We start from the raw sequence: 27,814 nt of genomic DNA, 5'->3' as shown, positions 1-27,814 counted from the left end.
GCTGGAAGACCCTGTACGATTTTGGATGCAAGAGTTGGGAATTTCAGTGAGCGTTCCTGGGAGGTAACATGGGGTGGCTAGCCAAGCGCGGGCATGTTGCTGACTGCGACTGCGTCTAAAGACGCAGTACAATGTTCAGACTGCACTATTGCATCTTCCATAGGTCTGGTGCAAGCTTTGATGTTGTGACGGATGGTGCATCGATGGTGCGTCTAAATAAACAACGATATGGAATGGTGCCACTGCCAGTGGGTACTTCAGTAGACTCGGTGGCTGAAAAAGACGCAACCATGTCAGCATGCACCTCAGAATCAAGCCCTATGTCTTTATGCGTAAATAACCTCCATAGTCAGAGTCACCGGATCTATGTGGCTGCACTGCCCCTATATAACCACTTCTGAGAGCATCATCACTATCTATGCATATTTATTTATTTATTACCAGTTATTTATGTAGCCCACACATATTCCGTAGTGCTGTACAGAGAATATTTGGCAATTTGCCCCAGTAGAGCTTACAATCTATGTTCCCTACCACATGTACACGTACACACTGACACACTAGGGTTAATTCTTGTTGGGAGCCAAATAACCTACCAGTATATTTTTGGAATATTTTCACCAACCCTATCCTGGGTGAAAGAGAGCTATCTGAAATTGCATGATTAGGTCATAGTTCCAACTACACACCCATGGCAAAATGATGCCAAGTGCAAAAGCCCTGTTGATGTTACAGTCTGACTTCTGTGCTACTCTGAATAGCCCTGCAAATCCGAAGGGATGCGTAACTAAAGCCTCATTCAACCTTGTGAGCATGTGCAGCGTGAAACATCAGAGATTCATCCGCTGTGCTGCTACTTTGAATCAGTCCCAGAATATCTCTTTTCAGGCTTGTATTTTTACTTTATACTCATTATTTTCTACATTAAATAAGCCCACTGACTGCCCATCTGCTCATTCTCTGCCTCTTTATCATGGTTTTGACTGCATAATCAGGCAGCTTACAGAGGCCACCTGGCAAGAAAAGGTACCGAAAATCGTAGAAACTTTCTCCACTGGCCATGTGCATGCAGTGGTAGTTTTAGAGGCGGGCAAGCAGGGCTATTCCTGGGGCACTGCAGTCTGAGGGTCACATTCAGACCCGCTCTTAAGCACTGAGCGCTCGCAGGCGGGTCAATTTTGAGGCCCTGCACACGCGCAGCGGCCACACTGCGCGTGCGCAAGCCCCGGAGCGAGAGAGAAATTCTCTCGCTCCGGGGCTCACTACAAAAGGGGCGGCTGTCGATGGTGATCGACAGCTCGCACTGTTTTGTAGGCGGGGTAGGGGGGTGGCTGGCCAAACAGGCGTTCCCGAAGGAACGCCTGCTGTTTGGGGGCGGCCCACTGACATCACTCGTGATGTCAGTGATGAGCTTCCGGCTCTATTAGAGCCGAAAGCTCACTGTGGCTTGCGGCAGACGAGACCCTACCACAAGGGTCTCGTCACAAGCCCTGATGGTTGTGATGGTCTTGACCGTCGCGACCATCAACCTGGCCGCTCGCTAAAGCTGTGGGTGGTCACCCACAGCTTAGTGAGTGGCCAGAAGGCCAGTTCATTAAAGAGAAGCGGCCGCCCTCATTCAGAGCGAGCGCTCGCATTTTGCGAGAGGCTCTGAATGAGGTCCTGAGTGTGAGGCCGCAGTCACCCCGCCAGAGTCATCTAATCTGACGGCACCCAGCTGTTCTTGCCCGCCGCGGCGCCTCCATTACAGACGGTAATTCATTACTGTGTGGCTTAATGTGTAAGGGGCATTACTTAGTGTGGCATATTTGGTAAGGAGCATTACTGTGTGGGGCATAATGTGTAAAGGCCATTACTGTGTGTGGCATAATGTGTTATAAAGGACATTACTGTGTGTGGTATAATGTGAGTACTACTGTGTGGCATAACGTGAGTGGACTCTGTGTGGCATAACGTACAAACTCTGGAGGGGATGGAGCAGCAGGACACTGCAGCAGCGCATCCACTTTCTGCTGGGCATGCCCCCTAGAATGATGAACAGGGGGCGTGCCACAAAATCACACCCGCTTTTCTAGAGAGTGTGCGCCTTTGGCGAATGCAGAAGAACACCCTCTTCAATTTTTTGGGTTGGGGGGAGGCACCAAAGAGAACTCTAGCCTGAGCTCCAAAAGGTCTAGAACCGGCCCTGTGTGTATGTCACCAGTTCCCAGCTCTCTTGGTGTACTCGATAATTTTGGTTATTTATTTTTTATATTAAGTTGACAATTTTCTATTTTAATATGTTTATTAAAATGTTTATTGCAGTTTTTATTTTTAAACCATGGGAAGCTTTTAAATGTCACAGTGGAATTTTATAGTTCTCCCTTTATGCCAGCGCCAAACTGTAAATTCCAGTTTACATAAATAAATAGTGAAGATGTATAAGATAGTAGAAGATGCGGAACCGCTGCTTGAATATGTTGTCCTAGTGCCATCAGCGTGCCGCAGCATTGCCGTGTGTATGTAGATATACATCAGCATTACTCACACATGATTGCTAAGCAGAGTGAGTGCTATGCCACTTGTTCAGCGTATCTCGTGTGATCCAGCTCTGCGCATGCCCAGGGCAAATACGAGCTGATTATAGACTTGTCGTAACAGGCGTGCACATCATTAGCAGCGCTCTGCATATGGGTGGAAATAAACTATTGTTCCATGCTCTTTGTGAGCAAATTAACACCCAGTTTGCTAAAATGAGTGTGCATCAGCCCCATTATGTGTGCTGTATATACCTCCACAAGTAGCTAGTGTACTGGATATAATGGGCAGCACAGACGGTGTAATGGTTAGCATTACTGCCTCATAGCACTGAGGTCGTGGGTTCGAATCCCACCACAGCCCTGTGTGGAGTTTGTATATTCTCCCTGTGCTTGCGTAGGTTTCCTCCAGGTGCTCCGGTTTCCTCCCACACTCCAAAAAATATACTGGTAGGTTAATTGACTCCCAACAAAAATGAACCCTATTTTCTATGTGTGTGTGCATGTGATAGGGAATATAGAATGTAAGCCCCAATTGGGCAGGGACTGATGTGAATAGCCAAAATAGTCTCTCTGTACAGCGCTGCGGAATATGTGTGCGCTATATAAATAACTGGTAATAATAATGACAATAATATAAGTGCTAATAATGTAAATGTGATGATATAGGGTCTGATTCAGAGATGGACATAGTAGTACAGTGAGCTCTTCCCCATGTGCTTTTCCTTCCCTTACTATTACTTACGGAACCTTACTCCTGACTTCTGCCACCGTACTACTTATTTGAATGTTATAGCCGCTGCTGCAGCCATGTTTATATACCATGTACTTGTCCTGCATTGTTTTGTACTGTAAGTCACTGTTCTCTAGTTCTGCTCAATTGTTTATGTACTTGGTGAGATGCTGCAGAACCCTTGTGGCGCCATATAAATAAAAGATAATAAATAGCTGCGTCTTTGGACGCAGCTACTGTGCTGAAATATGGAAATGCTGTAGGAGGCGTCTTTTGTAAACCAATGCATCCTGCCGCCTCTGGTGATCCGGTGCTCCGGTGAAGATGCAGCGTCGGATCACTTGCGTGGACATTGTCCATCTGGGTAACCCTCCGGTTACTCAGGCCCGGGCTGTTCACGCTTCCGTGGCCAGTAAATCTGTGTCAGAAGACTCAGACGCTGTCCTCGGTACTCCGTCACGCCACCATTTTTGGGAATGTCGCCCAGCGCAACACCCCGACCCCAAACGGCATGCTGCGGCTTAGGGCTACAGAATGCGACCTGCACATGCGCAGTAAAGATCCTACATATGCGCAGATCTCTAACCATCGGAGATATTCGAAACCCATCGGGTTTACGTACATCTCTGAATTAGGCCCATTGTGTGAACGCACAATAAACACAATAATAACGCAGCATTGGTAATAGAAAGCTCAGATTTAGGCTTTCAGTATTCTCTATTGTCTCTGTGCAGATCATGTTTCAGCCTCTTCTCCTACAATTACGTGATTGCGGGATCAAAGCAAGTACCAAAAAAACCAGCTGAGTTTATTTCAGCAAAGACCTTTTAGTTTACAACTGCGGAAACTCCTATATTGATCCAACTTGTTCGCTTGTGTTACTTAATAACACAACAGTACCTTTGTAAAGAGACAGGCCCATATATCTGCTTACTACTGAGTGTTGTGTTTATAAGATTATTGCCCAATGTGCTGAATCAGATGCCGGTTTTCAAATGTGGTTGTACACAAAACGGTAAGACCACCCAGCATTTCATTCCCCATTTTGAAGGAAATCTGTTAAATGTCATTAGAGAGAATGTACTTGCTTATTTTGAGATACTTATTGACATTAATAAATATTTGATAGTGTTCACATCAGATGAGAAATGCACAAAATAGCCTGAGATTTTAACCCAATCAGTGCTGCTGATTGAAGCATAGGCAAAAAGACACTTTTTGTGGGAAAACCCTGCTCAGGTTCCTGTGAGCATGATTTCAAATGTTATAATTAGAGACCCGGCCACTTCTGCAGCAACAAAATGAAGCCGAGCTTTGAACTTCAAAAGCAACTTTTTTTCTTTGAAAACCGAGGATTTGGCTGTCAGCTGGGCTTTGTACCAGGCATTCGCTGATAGCATTAACCAAAGCGTGATTCATACTGTTTTATTTGAGATGCCTGACAGCAAGTCAAACTGAAATGTCAAAATTAGCCACAAATGACAAATCAGACATAGGTATGTGTATTTCTGTAGATTTTAAATATCATGCTAATGAATAGAGATGGGAGAACCGATTCCATCTTCTTATTTTATGCAAACATGGATTATTTAAATAGAGTGTGAAACTGGTATAATAATAATACCTATTTTATTACTCCAGTCTTGGTACGGGATGTAGTCAGGAAGCCGACGGTCTAAATCCTGACCGCCGGCTTCCCGACTTTCTAATCCCGGCGTGGTACTGACAGGCGTCAAAATACTGACACCTGTCATTAACCCACGCAGGGAGCCCGACGCCCGGCTTACCAATCAAAGGTAAGCGGGCGCGGAAAGCTGAGGGGGGGGTTAGGTTAGGGGGCTCCAGGGGGGGACTCAGGGTTTAGGCACCCCCCAGGAGGTTAGGATTAGGCAAGGGGAAGGGGGGGGGGGTTTGGGTTAGGCACCCCCCCCCCCGGGAGACTTAGGGTTAGACTGCGGGGAAGGGGGGGTTAGATTTAGGCACTTAGAGGAGGGTTAGGCACTTGGGGGGGGACGTTAGGGTTAGGCACCCCTAAGGGAGGGTTTGGGGGTAGAATAGGGTTAGTTAATACCTACCTTTTGACGTTCGGGATCTTCAACCCTGCCGGGCTTCCGCTGTCGGGATTTGAACCGCCGGTAATACCTACTACACCCCTTGGTACACATCTGTGCTTTTTTTAATAGGAACTACTATACTTTCAGACAGTATATTGGATTAATAATGTGCCATACCCCCTTTACTTAATTTTCTTAACCTCTCCCCCGGGAAATCCTGGAGGGGAGATCGACTTAGCTATGGCCAGGAGGATGGACAATGCAAATTGTGTCATAATGGCCCTGTACAGAGGGGGTTGGGCTACTATGATCATCGCTCCCCTGTCCCGCCCATTGCACCAGGAAGTGGGCAGGATACAGGGGGATGATCCGCTTGTCCAAGAATTTGTGAACTCCCTGAAATTCTTGAGTATCACAGATTTCCTGGGAGAGTGGGTAAGTATGAATCGCATAGCTTCTGGCAACTAGGACCTTTAGCTCGTATGATTTATATGTATGTCTGTGCTGTTCCATATACATAGATGGCCTTAGGTGAAAAAGCAGAGATATTTGCACTTCTCTAGTCACTTCATACGGTAAGGAATAAATCATCCGTTTTTCAGTGTGAGTTTTCTGGTTGTTATCAAATATCTATAATCTTTTTAAAAGAAAAAAAAAACATGTTTATATAGAAAGTGGATCAGGGTAGAACGGACGATTAACTTTAAGTCTCACCTACTAGAGCCATACTTTCCTCCTCTCATGGGATGTCATGGAGAATCCCGAATTTCATGGAGTTTTTCCAAACTCCCGAGAGAGTAAATCACCTGCCTGGTTCCCAAACATTTCCTCAATGAAATGAGTGGGAGTGTGATTGGACTGGCATCACTAGTCCGCCCACACTTGCACCCTGGATTTCCTCTTTAGGATCTCCTGGGGGTAAAAGTGACAAGTATGTCCAGGACTCTCATCATTTTTTAAATAAAAAACTAGGGCACACATTTTGGCTGAAGTGTTCTCTGATCATAAAAAACTTCTTTCTAGGTCTCAGCTACGTTAAACAATATAGAAACTAACTCCCACTTGTCCTTTTAATTTAAACACATTAGGATCTTACATTATGGGAAAATAAGTTGAAGGTAATGATTTGCGCCCTCTCACTGAAGGGACTGCTCGTCCAATAAATAGGGAAGAGGTGTCCAGAACCATTTTCATAAAGTCCAAATGTAATAGTTTTTTTTATGGCGCAGGCCCTATTAATTGAAGATTCATTCCCAATTCATTGGCTTTAGGTTTACTGAAAACTCATTGCAAATAAAAAACTGGATAGGAAACCATCAGCTCACATATGGCACGTAGGAGGTGAGTACGCATAAATGTTTGTAACGCATTTCACGGGTGCACTGCCGACTTTCTACGACTTTGTGTTTGCCAGTATTTTAAAAGGATATGAAATCCTGATGTGGTAGTAGAGCTGCGCTCCACCAACAGTGCCGGTGTTGAGTCCTTCTGTATTGCTGGTCAAAGGCATGCAATACAGAAGGATGCAATACTGACATACAGAAGGATGCAATACGGACATTGCATACGTGAAACGCGTTACGAAAGTTTGTGTGTACTTAACTCCTACATGCCATATGAGGGCTGATGGTTTTCTATCCATTTTTTGTGATGATTTTTCAATATACCCACTGTAAAGCCAAAGAATTGGTGATGACTCTTCAGTTAATAGGACCTGCACCATAAAGAACTATTACATTATGGGAAAATAATTTTTGTGTATCAAGGTGGGTACACACTGCAAAGCAGGTGGAGTGATCTGCAGATATACCTGTAGATGATGGTCGTTCATATACACTGAATGACCATCATCTTCCAGGCAGCCGTGGGTCACGCTGGCCGGGGGTCGCGCCGCGACCTCCTCCCAGCAGCTTCCGCTGCATGTGTACGGGTGATCGAACATAGATTGTGTTTCCTGATAGCGTAACAAAACTTTCATACTCCTGATGTTGTCACATTCCCACCAACTTCTCTCGCAATTGCTGCATACGAAAGACCATTTTCACGTAACACCACAATCCTGGATCACGTCGCTGTGCTGTGGTCTTGAAAAATAAAGGATACCCAACAAAATACTGATAGGACAGTAACATCATAAGTACACAGGGATTTTCACCCTAAGTGTGGTTTTCATGGCATAACTTCCCTTGTAATGCAAATATTTGACCTCTGTTTATTGTGTTGAATTCAGCATTAAATTTCCTTTCATTTGATATATGAATCATTGCACTGCATGAAGAGAAACAGTTTTTATAAGCATTCGAAGTTGATTAACATTCAAATTTCAAAATGTGTCTGCAATTTTGGCCACCAGAGTACATTGACTGATCAATTGATCATCCAATATTTGTCAGTGTGTACCCAGCTTTAAATATTTGGGGTAAAAAAAAAAGAGATTGTCCTTGGAAAACTGCGACATTTCGGAGCCCTATGCTCACCACTACAAATGTTTTCACTAAACACTGCTGATCATCACCAATACATTCATAGAAAGTGGGGACTCAATGATTGTGTGACCACACACTAATATTTTTTATGTATATTTTGTTTTTTATGTGGCCGCACTTATTTTCTGCGAATTACTGTGAAGCTTTAAAGACTTGACTAATACACTGTTTTAAAGTTGTTTTATAAGTTCACAATGTTTCTTACATTTCGGGACACAGAATAGTTTAATGAATATGAAATAAAAGAATAAATATACAGACAGCAGGATAAAGTCCAAGATGTAAACATCTGGATATGGTCAGCGACTATCCAGGTGGTCCCATTAATCTCTGAGCTGACTGCCTGGTCTGATAGAGACTCACTCTCTGGAAAGTGGCCTAATTTACTGCAGCGTGTCCCTGCATTCATGGCCTCACTCACCGGAGGGCTGGATTCTTCTCCCTGTCACTGAACGGGGTCACGGTGCATTAATCACCTTAACAGCCTTTTTACCTAGACTGAGCATGGCTCTGATATTTCTCTTTCACCTTATTGAGGACAAAGGTCAGAAATCTCCTCTATATTCTCCATATTAAACTCCAGGAGGGTATATTTACTAAAGTGCAGGTTTTAGAAGTGGAGATGTTGCCCATAGCAACGAATCAGATTCTAGCTATTCTCTTCTAGATGGTGCTAGATAAATGACTAGTAGAATCTGATTAGTTGCTATGGGCAGCAACTCCAATTCAAAAACCCGCACTTTATCTAATCTGGGGTTCGTATATTTTTCCTAATCACACATCCAGATGCATGTTCCTACAGAGGCTAGGCGCCTGATTCAGAGATTTACACAATGCCCATATTTACGCAGTTTGAGCGATTGCTTTGCGTTTACAATCTCACAGAGGATTAATTAGCAAAGTGAATGACAAGTAGTCAGCGTTTGGGGGAGGTAACGGGGGGGTGGCTAGGTAAACGCAGGCGTGTCGGGACCTCTTAAATGCAGTTTCCTGGGCGTACATAATTGGCCATTGGGATCTCCTTTGCAGCATGAGAGCTCTCAGTGTGTCAGGAGAGACGCAGTGTTTGAGACAGGTCAGACTTCACTTAGAAGTGGCGTGGCTGCCTGATCCACGTCGATGTTTACGCTGTTGCACGTCATTGGATGGATATGGCAAGGCAGCTGTTGGCGTCCCCATGCTCGGGGAAGCTTTGGAAGACAATGGCATATCTTCGCAAATGCGAACCGCTAGAGATCGCGGGTGCAATTTCATTAACATAAATCTGTGAATCAGGCCCTAAGTGTACTTCTACTTACAACTAGAAGAGCTTTTTATGCTGGAACCTTGCAGGGGAATTTGTGCTATACTATTTGGATATATAGTCCGGTGCATAAATATTGGGACATTGACAGAATTTTCATATTTTGGCCTCTATTCACCACCACAATGGCTTTGAAATGAAACAAACAAGATGTGCTTTATCTGCAGACTTTCAGATTGAATTTGAGGCTAATTACATCCAAATCAGGTGAACGGTGTAGGAATTACAACGGTTTCTATATGTGCCTCCCACTTTTTAAGGGGCCAAAAGTAATGGGACAACCTAAACAATCCTAAATCAAACTTTTACTTTTTAATACTTTGTTGCAAATCCTTTGCAGGCAATTACAGCCTGAAGTCTGGAACGCATAGACATCACCAGGTGATGCTCTGCCAGGCCTCTACTGCAAATGTCTTCAGTTCCTGCTTGTTCTTTGGGCATTTTCCCTTCAGTTTTGTCTTCAAGTGAAATGCATGCTCAATCGGATTCAGGTCAGGGGATTGACTTGGCCATTGCATAACATTCCACTTTTTAGCCTTAAAAAACTCTTTGGTTGCTTTTGCAGTATGCTTCGGGTCATTGTCCATCTGCACTGTGAAGCGCCGTCCAATGAGTTCTGAAGCATTTGACTGAATATGAGCATATAATATTGGCCGAAACACTTCAGAATTCATTCTGCTGCTTTTGTCAGCAGTCACATCATCAATAAATACAAGGGAACCAGTTCCATTGGCAGCCATACATGCCCACGCCATGACACTACCACCACCATGCTTCACTCATGAGGTGGTATGTTTTGGATCATGAGCAGTTCCTTTTCTTCTCCATACTCTTCTCTTCCCATCACTCTGGTACAAGTTGATCTTTGTCTCATCTGTCCAGAGGATGTTGTTCCAGAACTGTAATGGCTTTTTTAGATGTTGTTTGGCAAACTCTAATCTGGTCTTCCTGTTTTTGTGGCTCACCAATGGTTTACATCTTGTGGTGAACCCTCTATATTCACTCTTGTGAAGTCTTCTCTTGATTGTTGACTTTGACACATATACACCTACCTCCTGGAGAGTGTTCTTTATTTGGCCAACTGTTGTGAAGGGGGTTTTCTTCACCAGGGAAATAATTCTTCTGTCATCCACCACAGTTGTTTTCCGTGGTCTTCCGAGTCATTTGGTGTTGCTGAGCTCTTCGGTGCGGAAGCCACTCCTTAGTAAAAAGCACATGGCAGCCCGCCTGGAGTTTGTCTCTAATGGTCTGAGAGTATTTTGGTAAAGATTGAACTCTTTGGCGTGAATGCCAGGCATTATGTTTGGAGCAAACCAGGCACCGCTCATCACCAGGCCAATACCATCTCTACAGTGAAGCATGGTGGTGGCAGCATAATGCTCTGGGGATTTTTTTCAGCGGCAGGAACTGGGAGACTAATCAGGATAGAGGGAAAGATGAATGCAGTAATGTACAGAGACATCCTGGATGAAAACCTGCTCCAGAGCGCTCTTGACCTCAGACTGGGGCGATGGTTCATCTTTCAGCAGGACGACCCTAAGCACACAGCCAAGATATCAAAGGAGTGGCTTCAGGACAACTCTGTAAAAGTCCTTGAGTGGCCCAGCCAGAGCCCAGACTTGAATCCGATTGAACATCTCTGGAGAGATCTGAAAATGGCTCTGTACCGACGCTTCCCATCCAACCTGATGGGGCTTGAGAGGTACTGCAACGAGGAATGGGCGAAACTGACCAAAGATAGGTGTGCCAAGCTTGTGGCATCATATTCAAAAAGACTTGAGGCTGTAATTGCTGCCAAAGGTTCATCAACAAAGTATTGAGCAAAGGTTGTGAATACTTATGTATATGTGATTTCTTAGTTGATTTTTTTTTTTTAATAAATTTGCAAAAAAAACTTTTTACACATTGTCATTATGGGGTATTGTGTGTAGAATTTTGAGGACAAAAATTAATTTATTCCATTTTGGATTAAGGCTGAAACATAACAAAATGTGGAAAAAGTGAAGCGTTCCGGATGTACTGTAAGTGTATTTTTATTTTGCAAATTGCGCTTTTTTTCTATTAAAAAAAACAAACCCTCTTATCCATGTATCATTTGTATCCTTATTTATTCACATATTTGTGGCTTTGAGGCATGTATATGGATAACACATTGCACTGACCCCATTTGCAGCCACACATCCCTCTGTCAGGCACATTGCACAGACCGTCAAATAAATTCGGGAAATACCCCATGTACAGGTTTATTTATAAAAAGGAGATAAACGCTTTCTCTGGCAAAAACAGGTGTTTTTGATAGCTGGCTCTTGACCCCGATGGTAAATATGTTTTGGTTCTTCTTTGACAAAAGTTTTCCCATTCAAAATATGGGGAAGCCTATTTAACAAGGAAATTCAGGAGGGTGATAGCACTGGATATCAATAGAAAAAAATGCTTTTATTTCAATATAGCATATTTGTAGATTCTATTTGAGTCATGCAAGTGCAGAGCTATCAACACTGGCTGCCAAAGCGGTAAGAGAGAGACGCCTCTTACCCTACTGCTGCCAGCCAATAACGCTCGGCATCTGAGCGTCTATTGCTGCGATTAACTGGTGGGAGAAACTCATACTGATAAATAGACTCCTAAAAGATTGGCTAGTTTATAAAATTGATACTGAAATTGTAAGAAAGATCGATTAAGAACAGGGCTGTATTTTACCTGGAATAATCCCTGGAAAGTTTTAGAGTAACTAAATGAAACCAGTTGGACAGTTTGCCAGTCTGACTTTCATACTAATTGTAGCTAATTTAATATTGGCAGAGATTGTCTGCATCAAACTGCTCAGTCTGTGTAAAAACTGTTGCTCCACAAATGTATCCTTTGGTGATTGGGAGGGAGGGACTGATTGGTACAAAGAGTCTGATATGGAGACAAATTCCAATTGTACGGTTCTAAAATATATATACCGTATATACTCGAGTATAAGTCGACCCGAATATAAGCCGAGGTACCTACTTTTACCCCAAAAAACTGGGAAAACTTTCTGACTCGAGTATAAGCCTAGTGTGGGAAATGGCAGCAGCTGGTAGTGCCCCCAGTAGTAATTCCCCCTGGTTGTGCCCCCAGTAGTAATCCCTCCTGGTAGTGCCCCCAGTGGTAATCCCCCCTTTCAGTGCCTCCAGTAGTAATCCCCCCCTGGTAGTACCCCCAGTAGTAATCCCCCCTTTTAGTGCCCCCTGTAGTAATCCCCCACTGGTAGTGCCCCCTGTAGTAATCCTCCCCTGGTAGTTCCCCCAGTGGTAATCCCCCTTTTTAGTGCCCCCTGTAGTAATCCCCCCTTTTAGTGCCCCCTGTAGTAATCCCCCCCTGTAGTAATCCCCCCCTGGTAGTGCCCCCTGTAGTAATCCCTCCCTTGTAGTTCCCCCAGTGGTAATCCCCCCTTTTAGTGCCCCCTGTAGTAATCACCCCCTGATAATGCCCCTTGGTAGTGCCCCCTGTAGTAATCGCCCCCTGGTAGTGCCCCCTGGTAGTGCCCCCTGTAGTCATCGACCCCTGGTAGTGCCCCCTGTAGTCCCCCCCCCTAGTAGAGAGAGACGTGAAAAGAATAAAAAATAAATAAACACTTACCTTAAACTCCCGCTCCTGGTCCCGCCGCTGTCCGCTCCTCCGACCGCTTTGCATGGGAGAGACGTCGTCATGACGACGTGTCTCCCATCACCCACTGCGGGAGCCGGAAGATGGCTCCCGCAGTGGGAGCAGCAGCAGCCGCTGAGAGTCTGACAGATTACACCAAACACGCAGCTGCCGGCTCCGGCGGCTGTGTGTTTGGCAGTGTGTAGCGCTGACCGAACTCCGTCCGGTCAGCGCTACACTTGACTCGAGTATAAGCCGAGGGGGTACTTTTTCAGCACATTTTTTGTGCTGAAAAACTCGGCTTATACTCGAGTATATACGGTAATTAACATTTTGTTTATAACCCTTGATGGTGTATTTGGTGTTATTGTTGTTTATTGTTTGTATACGTGTGTGTGTGATTGCTATTTCAGTACAGCTTTTTTGATATTGCAAAGACTACACAGTCCCCATTAGAAGACATTTTGCATGGCTCCAGTTAGAAGGCACACACCTTGCAGAGATCCAGGCAAAGGGGGTCATTCAGACCCACTCGTGAGCGGCAGTACGCTCGCAAGTGGGTCGATGTTCCCCACTGCGCATGCGCACGACGGAGGGAGCTCCGTCGTGTGCATGCGCGAGACCCGGCGAGCGAAGGACTTTCCTTCGCTCGGAGTGTCTCATCAAAGGGGGCGTGCTGTCGATGGTGACTGACAGCACGCCCCCTTTGGTGGGCGTGCCTGCCAGACGGAGGCGTTCCCAAGGGAACGCCTACCGTCTGAAGCCGGCCCCACTGACATCACTAGTGATGTCAGTGGGAGTGATTTTGGCTCTGATAGAGAAACCCAACCTCAGGCTTTCACTCGCAGTTCCGATGGTCGCGATGGTCAAGACCATTGCGACCATCTTTTTGCACGCTCGTATATGCTGTGGGTGGTGACCCACAGCTATACGAGCGTCCAGGAGGACGCTCCATATTAATGGAGGTGGGCCCTGATTCAGAGCGAGCGCTCTGGTCACAAGTGTGTGGGGGTGCCCATGCCCTTTCTGTCACAGGGCACCAAAAAGTCTAGTTACGGTTCTGAGTGAATGTAATAGGTTGCAGGTTCCCAGTAAAAATAAGGCTACTGGAATCCGTGGAGAGTTTTTATCCATTTATTACTCACTCACTTCAATGGGATGACTCCGGGCCACGAAGGCATTCCACGGGTCTTGGCAAAACAATAACTTAGGTCAGCATGACAGCTTCTCACACAGCCACAACAGCTAATGAGAAGTCACTCACGTGCACTCTCCATAGGAATGAATGTGGCCGCACTGATTGGTCAAAGCCTGGGAAATGCCACGCACTAATAATAATCTATGATGTTAGCATAGGGCCTGATTCAGAGTTGTACGCAGACCCAATGGTTTACGTACATCTCCGATGTTTGGTGATCTGCTCATGTGCAGACCTGTGTTTGCCAAGGCAGTCACAGTGCACCCCTACGCAGCTGCATAAATGACATGCTGCAGAGGTTTGGCGGTGGGGAGGGGGCAGCGACAGTAAAACCCTACAGTGGGTCTTTTTACACAAGACGCCTCCAGTGGCTTTTGCATATTTGAGCACAGCCGCTGCGTAGAAAGTCTCAACAGCTGCGCAAAAGCATCCATCTTTGAATCAGGCCTATAGACATTTATATTGTACGTTGTACTTTTTTTTTTTTTTACAATTAAAAGACATTTAGAAATGTCCAAATATGCTTAATAATGTAAATAAACTCTGGCGCTCTCCATTTATAACCACACAATTAATAACACAATCCTCCCTTACTAACTCTCCCGCTTTGTACTCAGATGGTTGGAGTTGCAAAGCAGTAGGTGGGCTTCTCAGTACATTCTTTTGCGCCTGCAACATTTTCATATTTTCGCACAGTAGCTGCGTGCAGGATCGCAGCGGCAATGGTGCTAGCGTACATCTCTGAGTCATGCCCATCGCAGCTGGGACTGATTTGAATGGGCAAATATTCTCTGTAAAGCCCTGTGGAATATGGGCCTGATTCAGCAAGGATCGCAATTGGTAATATACACGCAATCATCCGATTGTTGGGTACTGCGTATGCATTGCGCGCACGAACCGACCACATGCGATCACAGTGACTACGCAGACCCATCTCAGAGTGATTGACAGGAAGTGCTGTTTGGGGGTGGTGGTTGGCGAAACGCAGGCGTGCCAGTGCATTCAAACGCCATTACAGGAGCGTGCATAAATTATCCACTTCGATGCCCTACGCAGCTTGTGGACTCATAGCGTGCGATGAAGTTAGTAATTTCTGAGTAAGGTCAGGGCTTGTGCAAGTGTGTGAGAGGCTGCGATGGTACTCGATTGTACTGATGGTTACGCAGTCTTGCTAAACATTACGGATGTGTGTAAAGTAAAGTGGGCGTCCTTATGTAGTGCAGCGACGACATAGCGATTGCAATGGATTAGCATACTATCGCAGTTGTACTGTGTACGTAATCGTAGCTGCGATCGCAATAGCGATCCTTGCTCAATCAGGCCCTATGTGTGCGCTATTTTTTTTTTTAAGAAAAAAAAATATTTTAAGCATACAATATAATATAAAAAATGAATTGCTTATATGTATTACTGTTTAGTACAATTATAATACAAATGTAAAAAAAAAAGTTTGCAAAAGTCAAATTCACAAACCGTTTAGAATCCATTTACAAATATGACCATGTTTTTATAGTAATTTTTTTCCTTTTTGTTAATAACACTTTTTGAATTTGTCTAGTTGTCCAAGCTTCATTATACTTCTGTGATGCCGATATATTCTGCAGTTCTGTCTTCGTGTTACTAATGTATTAATGGACGTTCGAAACAAAATATGTTGTTCTCGAAATTTGTGACACATGAAAATATACTAGGCTTCCAAGTGTTTTATTAGCTGTTATTAAATGGCCGATTTAAACCCTAACTCCTGTGAGAGTTTTGCTACGCGCATCAATTAAGCAGTAAATGGGCCTTGAGGCGTTGACACGATCTGCTGTTTACCTCCTCACTCTGGTATAGTCACTCAGGATCTGCAAGCAACTAGTGAGCAAGTATTCGGTGTCAGCCATCCCCACTACCAGCTCATTAATTTTCTGCCACGTGTTTACAAAACCTGGAGAAAAGCTGCTTGAGATATAAAGTGTCAGGAAGTCCAAATTGCTTCTTTGTGTATTGGCCATATCAAGTGTGAGCATGAATTAGGTGAGTGACTGTGAGCTGTGCTTGTCAGGTACACAATAAACACTGTGTTTTTCTCATGTCTCATGTTTTTCTCATGTCCCTGCAGGACAACATGGCAGCCGGCTAATTCCTTCTCCCTGTTTCCTACACCTAAAGGCTGGAACTTCAAAGGGGTAAGATTTCATTATTTCTCGGTGTACAGCTAATGGCTTATGTGAACAAGAGTGGTGTGATAGAGATACAATACCATTTATAACTATCGCTGTGGTTCAGATAGTAATGGGTCAGATATAAATCTAAATATTGGGACACACATCAGATGCTACACTATTTTCATTATTGTTCTTATTTAGAATTATGCAGCACCATCATCTTGTGCATAGTTCCATAATTAATAAATGTTGCACATAGATTACAAACTTGTATAAACCAAAACAAAGTGTAGAGAATACCCTGCTCACAGGACCGTGCCACATATAATACTCTGTCAAAGAAAGGCATGAACCGGTAATGTTCAGCAGACTTCTAGTTATCAACTATTGTTCTACATTGAAAGATTTTTTTTTTATAGTACCCAGTTTTGCCCAGCTTTAAATCTTCATGTTATTAAGTTTTTTTATGTCATGTCGTCCAAATCCATCTAGTGGAAGGCCCAGAACAGGCTCCCTGGGTTCTGCCCAGCGCCCACCAACGGGAGGTCTGACCTGGACCTCAACCCCCTAATATGTCTTCTGGGATCCAATGTTACCACTCTGTGAAGTTTTCGTCCAAATTATGCGATGTCGTCCAAATCCGTCCATTGCCCCAGAACAGTTTCCCTGGGTCAAAGTTCTGCCCGGTGCACTCCACCGTGAGGTCCGACCAGGACCCCAACCACTCCATTAGGCATCCCAGACCAATTGCCACCCCTCTGTGAAGTTTTCATCCAAATCCATCCAGTGGAAGGCTCAGAGTAGGCTCCCCGGGTCAAAGTTCTGACCAGCATACACCAACGGGAGGTCCGACTGGGATCTCAACTCCCTAGTATGTCTTCTGGGATCCAGTATTGCCATTCTGTGAAGTTTTTGTCTAAATCCATCCAGTGGAAGGCTCAGAACAGCTGTCTGGGTCAAAGTTCTGCCCAGCGTATATCCTACCGGGACCCTAAACCCCCTAAAACCTGGCCAGGATCCAACTGGACCACCTCAAGTTGTTTTCAGCCCAGAGGTGCCATGGAGAGACAAACAAACAAACTACAGACTAATGAATGTTATGTACAGGTTGAGTCTCCCATATCCAAAATGCTTGGGACCAGAAGTATTGTATTTTGTATTTTGTGTATTTTTGTATTGTATTTTGTGTATTATATACACAATTCAAGCTGGTGTATATATACACAAATGCCGGAGGTCAGGATATGGACAGTGGGCCTGATTCAGAGCCGGACACTCTGACCAGAGCGCTCTCTCTGAATCAGGGCCCTCCTACCTAAAATTGGAGCAGCCTCCTGGCCGCTCGCATAGCTGTGGGTGACCACCCACAGCTTATGCGAGCGGCCAAAAAGATGGTCGCGATGGTCAAGACCATCGCGACCATCGGGCTTGCGACGAGACCCTGCGGTAGGGTCTCGCTGCCACAAGCCCAGGAGTGCTTTTGGCTCTATCAGAGCCAAAAGCACTCCCACTGACATCACTAGTGATGTCAGTGGGGCCGGCCCCAGACGGGGGGCGTGCTGTCATCACCATCGACAGCACGCCCCCTTTGGTGTGAGACCCATAGCGACAGCTTGGCTGTCGCTATGCGGGTCTCGCGCATGCACACGACGGAGCTCCCTCCATCGTGCGCATGCGCACTAGGGCACCATCGACCCGCTTGCGAGCGCTTGCGAGCGGGTCTGAATTAGGCCCAGTGTGAATATGACCTCCGGCATTGTGTATATACACCAGCTTGAATTGTGTATATAACACTGTGCAAAGCATCAGTTTTTACCTATTAATAGATACACCCATGTTGATGTTTTTTTTTTTTTTTTTGTTATAAGTACAGATTACAATTTTTAGATAATCCATTGGTACGGGAAGCAATCGGGAAGCCGACTGCCTATATACCAGCAGCCGGCTTCCCGACTGTCTTATCCCGGCAAGGGTGAAATGCCGGGTGTCTAGATGTAGACTCCCGCATTTCCCCGACGCCGGGCGCCGCGTGCGGACAGCCGCGGGGGGGGAGGGTTAGGTCTAGGGCTCACGGGGGGGACTTAGGGTTAGGAAACCCCCAGGAGGGTTAGGGCTATGCTAGGGGGAGGGAGGGTTAGGGTTAGGCACCCCCGGGGGGGACTTAGGGTTAGGCACCCCCCCGGGGGACTTAGGTTCAGGTAGCGGGGAAGGGGGTGGTTAGGGTTAGGCACTTATAGGGGGGATTAGGGTTAGGCACTTGGGGGGGAAGTTAGGGTTAGGCACCCCTAAGGAGGGTTAGGGGGGTTAGGTTAGGTTAGTGTATACTTACCTATCCACGATCGGGATTTCCAGTGCTGTCGGGCTTACGCTGCGTCGCACTCTGCTCCTGTCGGGCTGCCGCTGACGGGAATCGAACCGCCGGCGGTATTTCATACCCATTCCATTGGTACAATATATCTTTTTCCTCCAGCATTACACCATATACAGTTACAGGGTTTAACCCTAGATCAGATTGTACAGATTATACAGTCAATACGACCACAAATATAGTAGAAGTAAGGTTGTGCTCAGTATCTTGTTTTTCTTGAGTATACTGTACTGGATGAAGTCAGACATCCCCTAGTGCAGCGGCACACCTTTGGAAGTTTTCACTATTTACACAAGTTACGTAGGACCACCATTTTTTGTATACTACAGGTTGAATCTCCCATATCCAAATATTCCGAAATATATGGAATATTCCGAAATACGGAATTATTTTGGCATGACTGAGATAATTAAACCTTCGATTTTTGATGGTTCAATGTACACAAACTTTGTCTAAGGCACAAATTATTAAAAATATTGTATAAAATTACCTTCAGGCTCTGTGTATAAGGTGTATATGAAACAGAAATTAATTTCATGTATGTACACAAACTTTGGGCCTGATTCAGAGCCGGACGCTCTGACCAGAGCGCTCGCTCTGAATCAGGGCCCTCCTACATGAAAATGGAGCGGCCTCTTGGACGCTCGTATAGCTGTGGGTGACCACCCACAGCTATAGCGAGCGTCCATGATGATGGTCGCGATGGTCAAGACCATCGCGACCATCGGGCTTGCGACGGAGACCCTGCGGTAGGGTCTCGCTGCCGCAAGCCCTGATGTCACTACTGATGTCAGTGGGGCCGGCTTCAGATGGTAGGCGTTCCCATGGGAACGCCTCCGTCTGGCAGGCACGCCCACCAAAAGGGGCGTGCTGTCAATCAACATCGACAGCACGCCCCCTTTGGTGCGAGACCCGGAGCAAGGCTACCCCGTCGCTAGCCGGGTCTTGCGCATGCGCACGACGGAGCTCCCTCCGTCATGCGCAGTAGGGCACCATCGACCCGCTTGAGGGCGTCCTGCGCTCGCGAGCGGGTCTGAATCAGGCCCTTTGTTTGAGCCACAAAATTATTGAAAATATTGTATAAAATTACCTGCAGGCTGTGTGTATAAGGTGTATGTAACACATAAATGCATTTTGTGTGTATATTGGGGTCCCATTCCCAAGGTATTTCATTATGATATGCAATTATTCCAAAATACGGAATATTCCGATATCCAAAATACCCCTGGTCCCAAGCAATTTGGATATGGGAGACTCAACCTGTATTAAACAAAGTTTGTTTACATTGAACCATCAAAAAGCAAAGGTGTCACTATCTCAGTCACGCTCAAAAATTCTGCATTTCAGAATATTCCTCAGCGCTTTACAGAGAATATTTAATCATTCACATCAGTCACTGCCCCAGGGGAGTTTGCAGTCTATATTCTCTACCACATGTACACACACATACATACTAGGGTTACATTTTTTAACAGAATCCTAATAACCTACCATAATATTTTTGGAGTGTGAGAGGAAACCTCAACGCCCGGAGGAAACTCGCGCAAACACAGGGAGAACATACAAACTACACATAGATAATAGGGCCTTCATCAGGAATTGAACGCATGGGGCGGAATACATTTTGCATGTGATGCATCCTGCCAATCCCGTAAATAATGCCCTTTATGCGAGAATAAAATCCCAAAGGACAGTACTCCCGGGAGGAGCTGTCCTTTGCGAGAAAAAGACTTTCGGGTTTATGACCAATAGTCCTTCTGCGCATGCGTCGAGTGAAGCACGCGCCGCAGGGGAGGGGGGGTGCTTGAAGAAACCGCTTGGATCTCTATCAGGGGGAGTCACAAATAGATTGGGCAACGCCAACCACATCCAAGCCCCACAATGTATTGCATTCCGGAGCTTGGTGCATATGCAATGACAGTATTGCACTGGTTTGCTTAACTATAAAGATATCTTCTTGAGAAGCATTGCGGCTTTTATCATTTCAAGGCAGCAATCCATGGCCTCAGACATTTTCCCATTCTAATTTAAGTGGCAGCAATTCTTTGTGAGGGTAATTCGCATCAATTGGCACTAGGTAGCCCACTATAGATAATTCATATAGGATACAACTTGCATTTTAGATTTAAAGTTCTACAACTTCAAGAGCCAGTGTCCACAGTGGGGCAGTATAGAGCTAGTATCTGTTGCTCGGAATCTCCATCTATCTGTATTGTAAACTCACAGGTTGGTGTTTGGTGCAGTGTGAGTAAACACTGAGGTCCTGATTCTGAGTAGGACGCAATGTCTATATCGGACGCAGGTAAGCGATTGGAGGCCATACTCTGACGGACAATCTGCACCTGGCATGGGCTAGTGCAAGTTTCATTGGTGAGACTGATAGCTGTGTCTCTAGACGCTGAAAGTGGGCATCTCAGTCCCCGCACATGCAGACGCTGTACACCAGGGAAGGGCTTTGTAGTGGGATTTTCATAAAGTCGCAGAAGCAATAATGGTAAAAGAAGCAGACATGGACATTGCAGGGTCCGAGTCAGAATCAGGCCCTGAGAGTACTAAAAATGCAGCAGAGATAAATACTTTACGTTTGCTTTAATTAGATACAAAGTGACTGCATGATAGCTGGGTGCCAAATTCTCTTCTAGACTCAGCCCCTTAAAAACGACAGGCTGATGTAGTAGCACAGGACCTGATTGAGAGGTGATGCAGAAGCCCCCGCAGCTGCCTCTAATGGCGTTCGCCTGCCTGCGACTTTATGCCAATGCCACTACAAGGTCCTTCCCTTGTGTACATCCATGCGTCCGAATGTGCAAGGACTGAGACGCCCACTGGCAGAATCCCTACCTGCTGTAATGCCGATTGGTGCGTCCTTAGACAAATGTGCAGAAGCACAGAATCGCTCTGCTACGTCCAACATGGACAGTGCGTCCACAGCTGCATCAGTTCACATGACTAACATAAGGAACGTGCACAACAGCAATAGTAGCCCATCTGCGGATACTGTATATGGCAAATAATGCAAATACTAAATAAAAAAAATAATATTCAACTGTCGCATCACAATGGGGCTTATGCAGGGTTGCGCACATGCATGTTGGCGGAGCATATCTTGCGCATGGCCCATGACTGGGCTGTCCCAATATGAGCAATGTCAGTATTTTGAGGGCATTTACACCTAATGACAGAAGAACTCATAACTGGGCTGTAATAGGCGTTCTCATGTAGGCAAAGTTCAGTGAGGATGTGTTAGTGAAACTGCAGACGTAAGCGTAAATACGCCTGTTTTCCATCTATCTGATGTACCTAGTATAAGGTGACAGTAGACACTAATGATGACTAACCAAGTGTACACATAGAGGTTGAGCGTCACCATGAAAGGGAAACCTATCTTACACCCAAATACATGTTACCTTCCCAGCTGCAGCTATGGCAGCTATGGCATCAAGGACAATTTGCCAACCTTGCAACAAAAATGAATAAATAAATCAAGCTGCCCTCATGAAGGGGTAATGTACTTCAGACCCTTCTGGAGCGCATCTTGATTAATTTATTAATTTGAGCACACCATGAGGAGGGTACAGTTCTGCATATGGGCAAATCTATGCATTTTTTCCATGCACGCCCACGACAGAATGGCACAGTGACCACTTATAGGGGTACATGTATGGAAGCCGGTGTCCAGGGAAAAGACACAATTATTCAGGTTCTGTCAGTTTTATTGTGCAACATTTAAGGAAATGTCTGTTTGATATAAGGTTTTTCCCTGTGCACCAGTCCCCAAACTGTCCCCACCTATGTGATATTGTTATACGATATTGCTGGGCATTCCGTGTAAAGGTAGCATAAGGATAATTATAACCCACACACACATCACATGTATTGGATGAAGATGCACAGTGACAGAACCCGTTGATGCAGCCCAGAGTCCCACTGATCAGCAGCAGACATCCTGCGGCTAATATTACTTGATGCCAAAACTCTCTCATTGCAGTTAATTGCTCACAAGAAGGAAAAGGATGATGAGGACCCACAAATATCCCCAAATGCTGTTTGTTTACACGCATTACATCACTATTCCCTTTAATTACAATGGGTCATTTGCTTCCTTACTCCGTTAATGCTGGATCATGCAAAACACTGCAAAGTACAACTGACGTCACATGTGATGCAACCTAGTGCTTGTACTGGGAGAGGTGTGTGTATGTGTGGGGGGGGGGGGCTTTTATCTTCAGTTTGGGATATTACAGTAGTGGTGATATCAAAAATTGTCTATATTGGAAAGGGTTGGATATGGGATCCCGGCGGTCGGGATGCTGCTGGTCAGAATACCAGAATAGTATTCTGACCAGCGGCATCCCAACAGTCAGAATCACTACACCCATAAGGAAACAACGTAAGACTAACCCTTACCCCTAACCCTCCCTCCCCGGTGCCTAACCCTAACCTCCCCCCTAGTGCCTAACCCTAAACTTAACACTCCCTCCCTAGTGCCTAAACCTAACCCCCCCAGTGCCTAAACCTACACTCCCCCTCCCCGCACCCTTAACCTAACCCTCCCCCCTAGTACCTAACTCTCCCCCTAATGGCTAACCCTAACCCCGCACCCTAACACTCCCCCTAATGCCCGATACTTACCTTCGGGATGCTGGCGGCGGGATTCTGGTGCCGGGATACCAATTCTGTCGGGATTTCGGCGCTGGTATTTCACCCGTCGGCATCCCGCACGCCCCGGATGCTGACTGCATCCCATTGGAAATGCTAAATCAGGAACCATATTGCACTGTGATGTGATAGTGGGCGCATTCCATCCAGTCTCTACAGTACAGTAGAGAGAGTGCTACTGATGAGTATTAGATGGAGTATAATATACCATTATAAATAGCAAAATGTAACAATCCTGGTTTTACAGGAGGAGGGAGGGTGCATACCTGTTACATGGGAGGATAAGGGTTACATTATATGGAGTTATCCAAAAGTGGTCAATCATTTTAAGGGTTCTATTTATAAACCAGTGATAACCCCTTTCTCTTGTGTTTTAGCTTTAGAAAGGGGTTATCACTGCTTCTCCCTATTTAACAAGAGGTAAACCACTGATCAGTTCCTCTATTTTCGGATGTTACTACCATCCCCATAATCTGCTATTGGGACTGTAAAGAAGCTTTATCTATCAAGCTAAGCTTTTTGTTGCTGAGTAACTCCATCTTAAGATGGCATTGCCTAAACCCGATGATGGGGTATCACCAAAGCCAGAGAGAATTTGCTTGAGCCCAGCCAGGTCAAACTACTCTGCTGATACATGGACTGTGCATTACACTGTAACCTTTGTCCGGCACTGGCAGCATTAGGCTGCCAGCAACATGGAAAATATCCTCCTTGCTTCAGGAGGAGTGCCAACATGCTAAACTGCTATGATAAATATACCGTTATTCTCTCTCCATTTTGTCACCCTACACCCCAAAATTTGCTGCTTGACACGGCTTCCACCGATTGCCTTATTACTATCAAACCGTGATTGCTACATATAAATAGTTCTGTATTGTTAGCAGAATATAATCTTAAACCAATTGAATATAATCATGTACTTTTAATAACAGTTTATAGTATACTGAAATGTCATAATTTACATTTATTCATGGCTGCTGAATAATCTAATAAATGGAAATATGGACAACAAAATGGCAAATAGGATACCTTGATTTGTCCTAAATTTATTGTAAGGTCATTTAAAATGATCTATACCCCTCCACCCTCTTATATACTAATGAAATACAAATATCTCAACTTCTGAAGCTGTACGTTTATTTTTAATGTAGTCCTTTTTTTAAACTATTTTTTAAAGCATAAATATAAAGTTTTTGTGTACAAAGTTGTATAAAATCATGTAACTTTTAAGTTTTTTTTTTGTTTGCCCACATCACATTTGTACCTACAATGTTCAGTTCATCAGCTGCAGGTCATTAAGATGAAGGGCACTGAGGGACGCTTGTTCATTGCTATATATTTATATGTATTGTCAAGACTTGATCTTTTTTATTTTGTACAGAATGACATTTATTGTCAAGACTTAATGAACTAAGGTTGGGCACAAAGGGACAAAAATATTACTCGGATTACACATCTATTATTGAATATACACTGTGTCCTTGTCGTATGACATGTGTTACCATGGCAACAAATTCATTCCTCCAAATGGCTTTTACATTATATATTAAAAAGTTTAAATCACATCTGCTTCATTTGGCCTTGCTTCCTTTTGTGTGTTTTAGATTGGAATATTTCATTATTAAAGTTAAACATTTAGACCAGGCCAGGTAGGGGCGTATTAAGAGAGGAGGGGCCCCGTGTTCATTCCCCGTCTCTCCCCGGCAGGTGGCAGCAGACTGATGCGTCTGACCGCAGCATCAGTATACTCTGGGCACTAGAGTGTGCCCAGAGCCTACTGCGCAGGATGCCGGGGGAATGGCTCATTTTCCCAGCGATATCCTCACTGCACATGCGCAAACCACTGGAAAAATGGCCGACGATGATTTTCCGGCATTTTGCGAAGGGCTGAGACACGTGGCGCGGGACCTTGGAGAGATAAGTATTAGATAATATGCCGATCATTAACAATATTGTTAGCTGCCTTGGGCCCATTGCTAGCTTGTTTTATGGGGGCCCAAACAAACCAACCACTTCAGCCACAAAAGTGGTTGGTTTTGTAGGGGCCCAAAGAAACCAACCACTTCAGCCACAAAAGTGGCAGTTCATATCCCTGAAGTGATTGGATTGTTAAACTGTGCTTGTCCTTTTTAACATACAACATAAGGGTGGATGGGAGGGCCAAAGGACAATTCCATAGTGCACCTCTTTTCTTTACATTATGCGCTGTTTGGGGCATTGGTGACTGTCTCTTTGTACAGACAACAAACATTTTTTTTTTAAGTTTATTAAACTGCCATCCTGTCTGCCACTGATATCTGGCAATGCTTCCTATATTCTTTTAAACTGCTGTGCGTTTGTGACGCTGCTCTATCGCTTAGTGTAGCCAGCCAGCTCGCTGCAGCCTTTGGCCTATATTGTTAAAAAGTGAAAACAATATTGTGAGGTGGTCAAAATTGACTGGAAATATTTTATTGAGGTTTATAATACTGTAGGAACAATAACAGGTTCAAATTATGTGATTTTAGCTGTTTTGAATTAGAACCAAAACATGGGGGTCGGTGCACAACTCTAAGAGATAGATATATATATACATATATATATATATATAATATATATATATATATATATATATTCCCTTTATTCCATTGCTTAGGCCACAAAGCCTCCCCAGGGGACTTCATCAAACAGGAAGTGTCAGGAGTTCTGCAGCCGAGAACAATTGTGTTACCACCTATATTTGTAGTGAGGCCTTTGCCACAGCCCATGATTAACTATGGCTGAGCTTCCGTTCTTGTATTCTCTAGATGTGTTTCTTGTTCTTTGTTGATTATATGTCTATTTTTGACAAGTTATTTAACCAGGTTTTACATCCTGTCAGCTGTGAGGAAGCTCACCACATATTCTCTTCATCCCCACCTCAGCATGTGAAAAGTGCTTCTCTGTCAATGCTGTGGTTTCTGCAGATTTTGGACACCTAAAAATAAGTGTTACACACTGAGCTAGTTTAGTTTTTCGCTAATTATTCCAGGTGCTGCATTGCCTAATAAAAGGAAGAATTAAACAGTGATAAAGCATAGATGAATAAGTTAGATTAGAGTCCCCCAAAAGCAGTCCTCAAGGCTCCCCAATAGTTCAGGTTTTAGAGATATCCATGGTTGAGCACAGGTGGTTAAATCAAATTGACTGAGGTACTAATTAAGTCACCTTTGCTCAACCATGCATATCGCTAAAGCCTAAACTGTTGGGGAGCCTTGAGGACAGTGGCCCTCATTCAGAGCCGCTCGTTAGCGGCAGTACGCTCGTTCCGAGCGATGTTTGCACATCTGCGCATGCGTACGCTTTTTAGTACGCATGCGCGAACCAGTCAGTGCGGCCGAAAATCCTTTGTACGCTATATAGCGAGTGCCTGCTATTTTGAGTGACAGAATGAGGCGTATGTGGGTGGTAACAGGGGAAGGTGCTTGAAAATGGGGAGTGGAGATCCGAACGCAGGCGTGCTTAAAGGTCAAAACGGGCGTTTTATGGGTGTGTATATTTAAAACAGCAGCGTCATTGACCACGTTACTGGGTTATTTTATAGCCAGAACTGCACGCAAATTTGTGGTAGCAAACACCAACCACAAGAATAGCGAGCAGTTCATACGCTGGTCGATGTACTCGATTAATCTAATAAATAGCGGACATGACGTAGGATGCGTGCGGCCAGGGGGCGTTTTTAACAAATAAACGAGCGTATGTTTTGCTCGTTCGTTCAGACTTAGAGGTGTGAACACACTGCAATGTGCGTACGGATCATTTAAATAGCCACCCCTTGATTTTAAACGAACGACCGCAAATAGCGTGCTGCTCTGAATGAGGGCCAGTGTTTGGGAACCTCTGAGTTAGACTTTTAGTACACAACTAGTGAGTATATGCATTTTTCTAAATGACAAGTGAAGTGCAATTATATCATTATGGGCCTCATATAGAATAGGCTGTCATTTTGCAGTCCGAACATAAACATAAAGTTTCATCCACACAACATTGCAACCGAATGTGTATGTATAAGGTGCGTATACCACTGGGTGATATTACTGAGCGACTGCACGATTACGACATCGTAATCGTGCAGTCGCTCAGTAATTGTGCACAAATCGTGCACTCTTATGTCAGAAACGACCGGCGATGCGCACTCCCGCTGGTCGTTTCCGACATTGTCCATCGCCTGAACATGCAGCACAATCTGCTGATAACAACAGATTGGCATGTTCAGGAATGATGGACAGTGCCTGCACTGAACGACTGATCGTTCAGTGCAGACACTACAGGGGATCAGGAACGACGGTATCATTACGATGTCGTAATCGTACAGTCTTTCCTGATCGCCTGGTGTGTACGCACCTATACTGTATGCGTGTGCATCAGTATAGGTTTAAAGTTAAAGATACGAAAGTCAACATTAACTGGACTGTGATGACTGCTGTTTACGTAGTAGGCAGTCAACAGTTATGACATCGACATCATAAATGCTGACACAGTGCCGTAGCAGGGAGATTTTCCATCCTGTGCTAGCCCCCATGTAATATGATATCACTCCAAGTGGGCAAGGCATTCGGGACCAGGAAGAAGACCAGTGTCCAGAGCAACCTAAAGACATTCTCTCTCTATAGCAGGGGTCTTCAACCTTTAAGGCAGTATGGGCCACATTAAAAAATTTGACGAAGCTGATGGCCACTAAGCTATACTGCGGTATTTAGACTCTGCCCCCTCC

At 44.8% G+C, this 27,814-nt stretch overlaps 1 protein-coding gene across 1 annotated transcript in view; it reads left to right on the top strand.

Moving 5' to 3' along the window:
• The window catches only part of ARHGEF3 (Rho guanine nucleotide exchange factor 3), a 336,653-nt gene that overhangs the window by 101,527 nt on the left and 207,312 nt on the right, over nt 1-27,814 (top strand). The window contains exon 2 of the mRNA XM_088472674.1: nt 16,010-16,076. Coding sequence (XP_088328800.1) covers nt 16,010-16,076 — 67 coding nt within the window. The remainder of the gene's footprint in view (nt 1-16,009; nt 16,077-27,814) is intronic.

The sequence above is a fragment of the Taudactylus pleione genome, unplaced genomic scaffold (assembly GCF_031769625.1).
Source record: "Taudactylus pleione unplaced genomic scaffold, aTauple2 ptg000128l, whole genome shotgun sequence".
Classification (NCBI taxonomy): Eukaryota; Metazoa; Chordata; class Amphibia; order Anura; family Myobatrachidae; genus Taudactylus; species Taudactylus pleione.
Note: the sequence above shows the minus strand (reverse complement) of the source record. Positions and strands in the feature narration are given on the sequence as shown.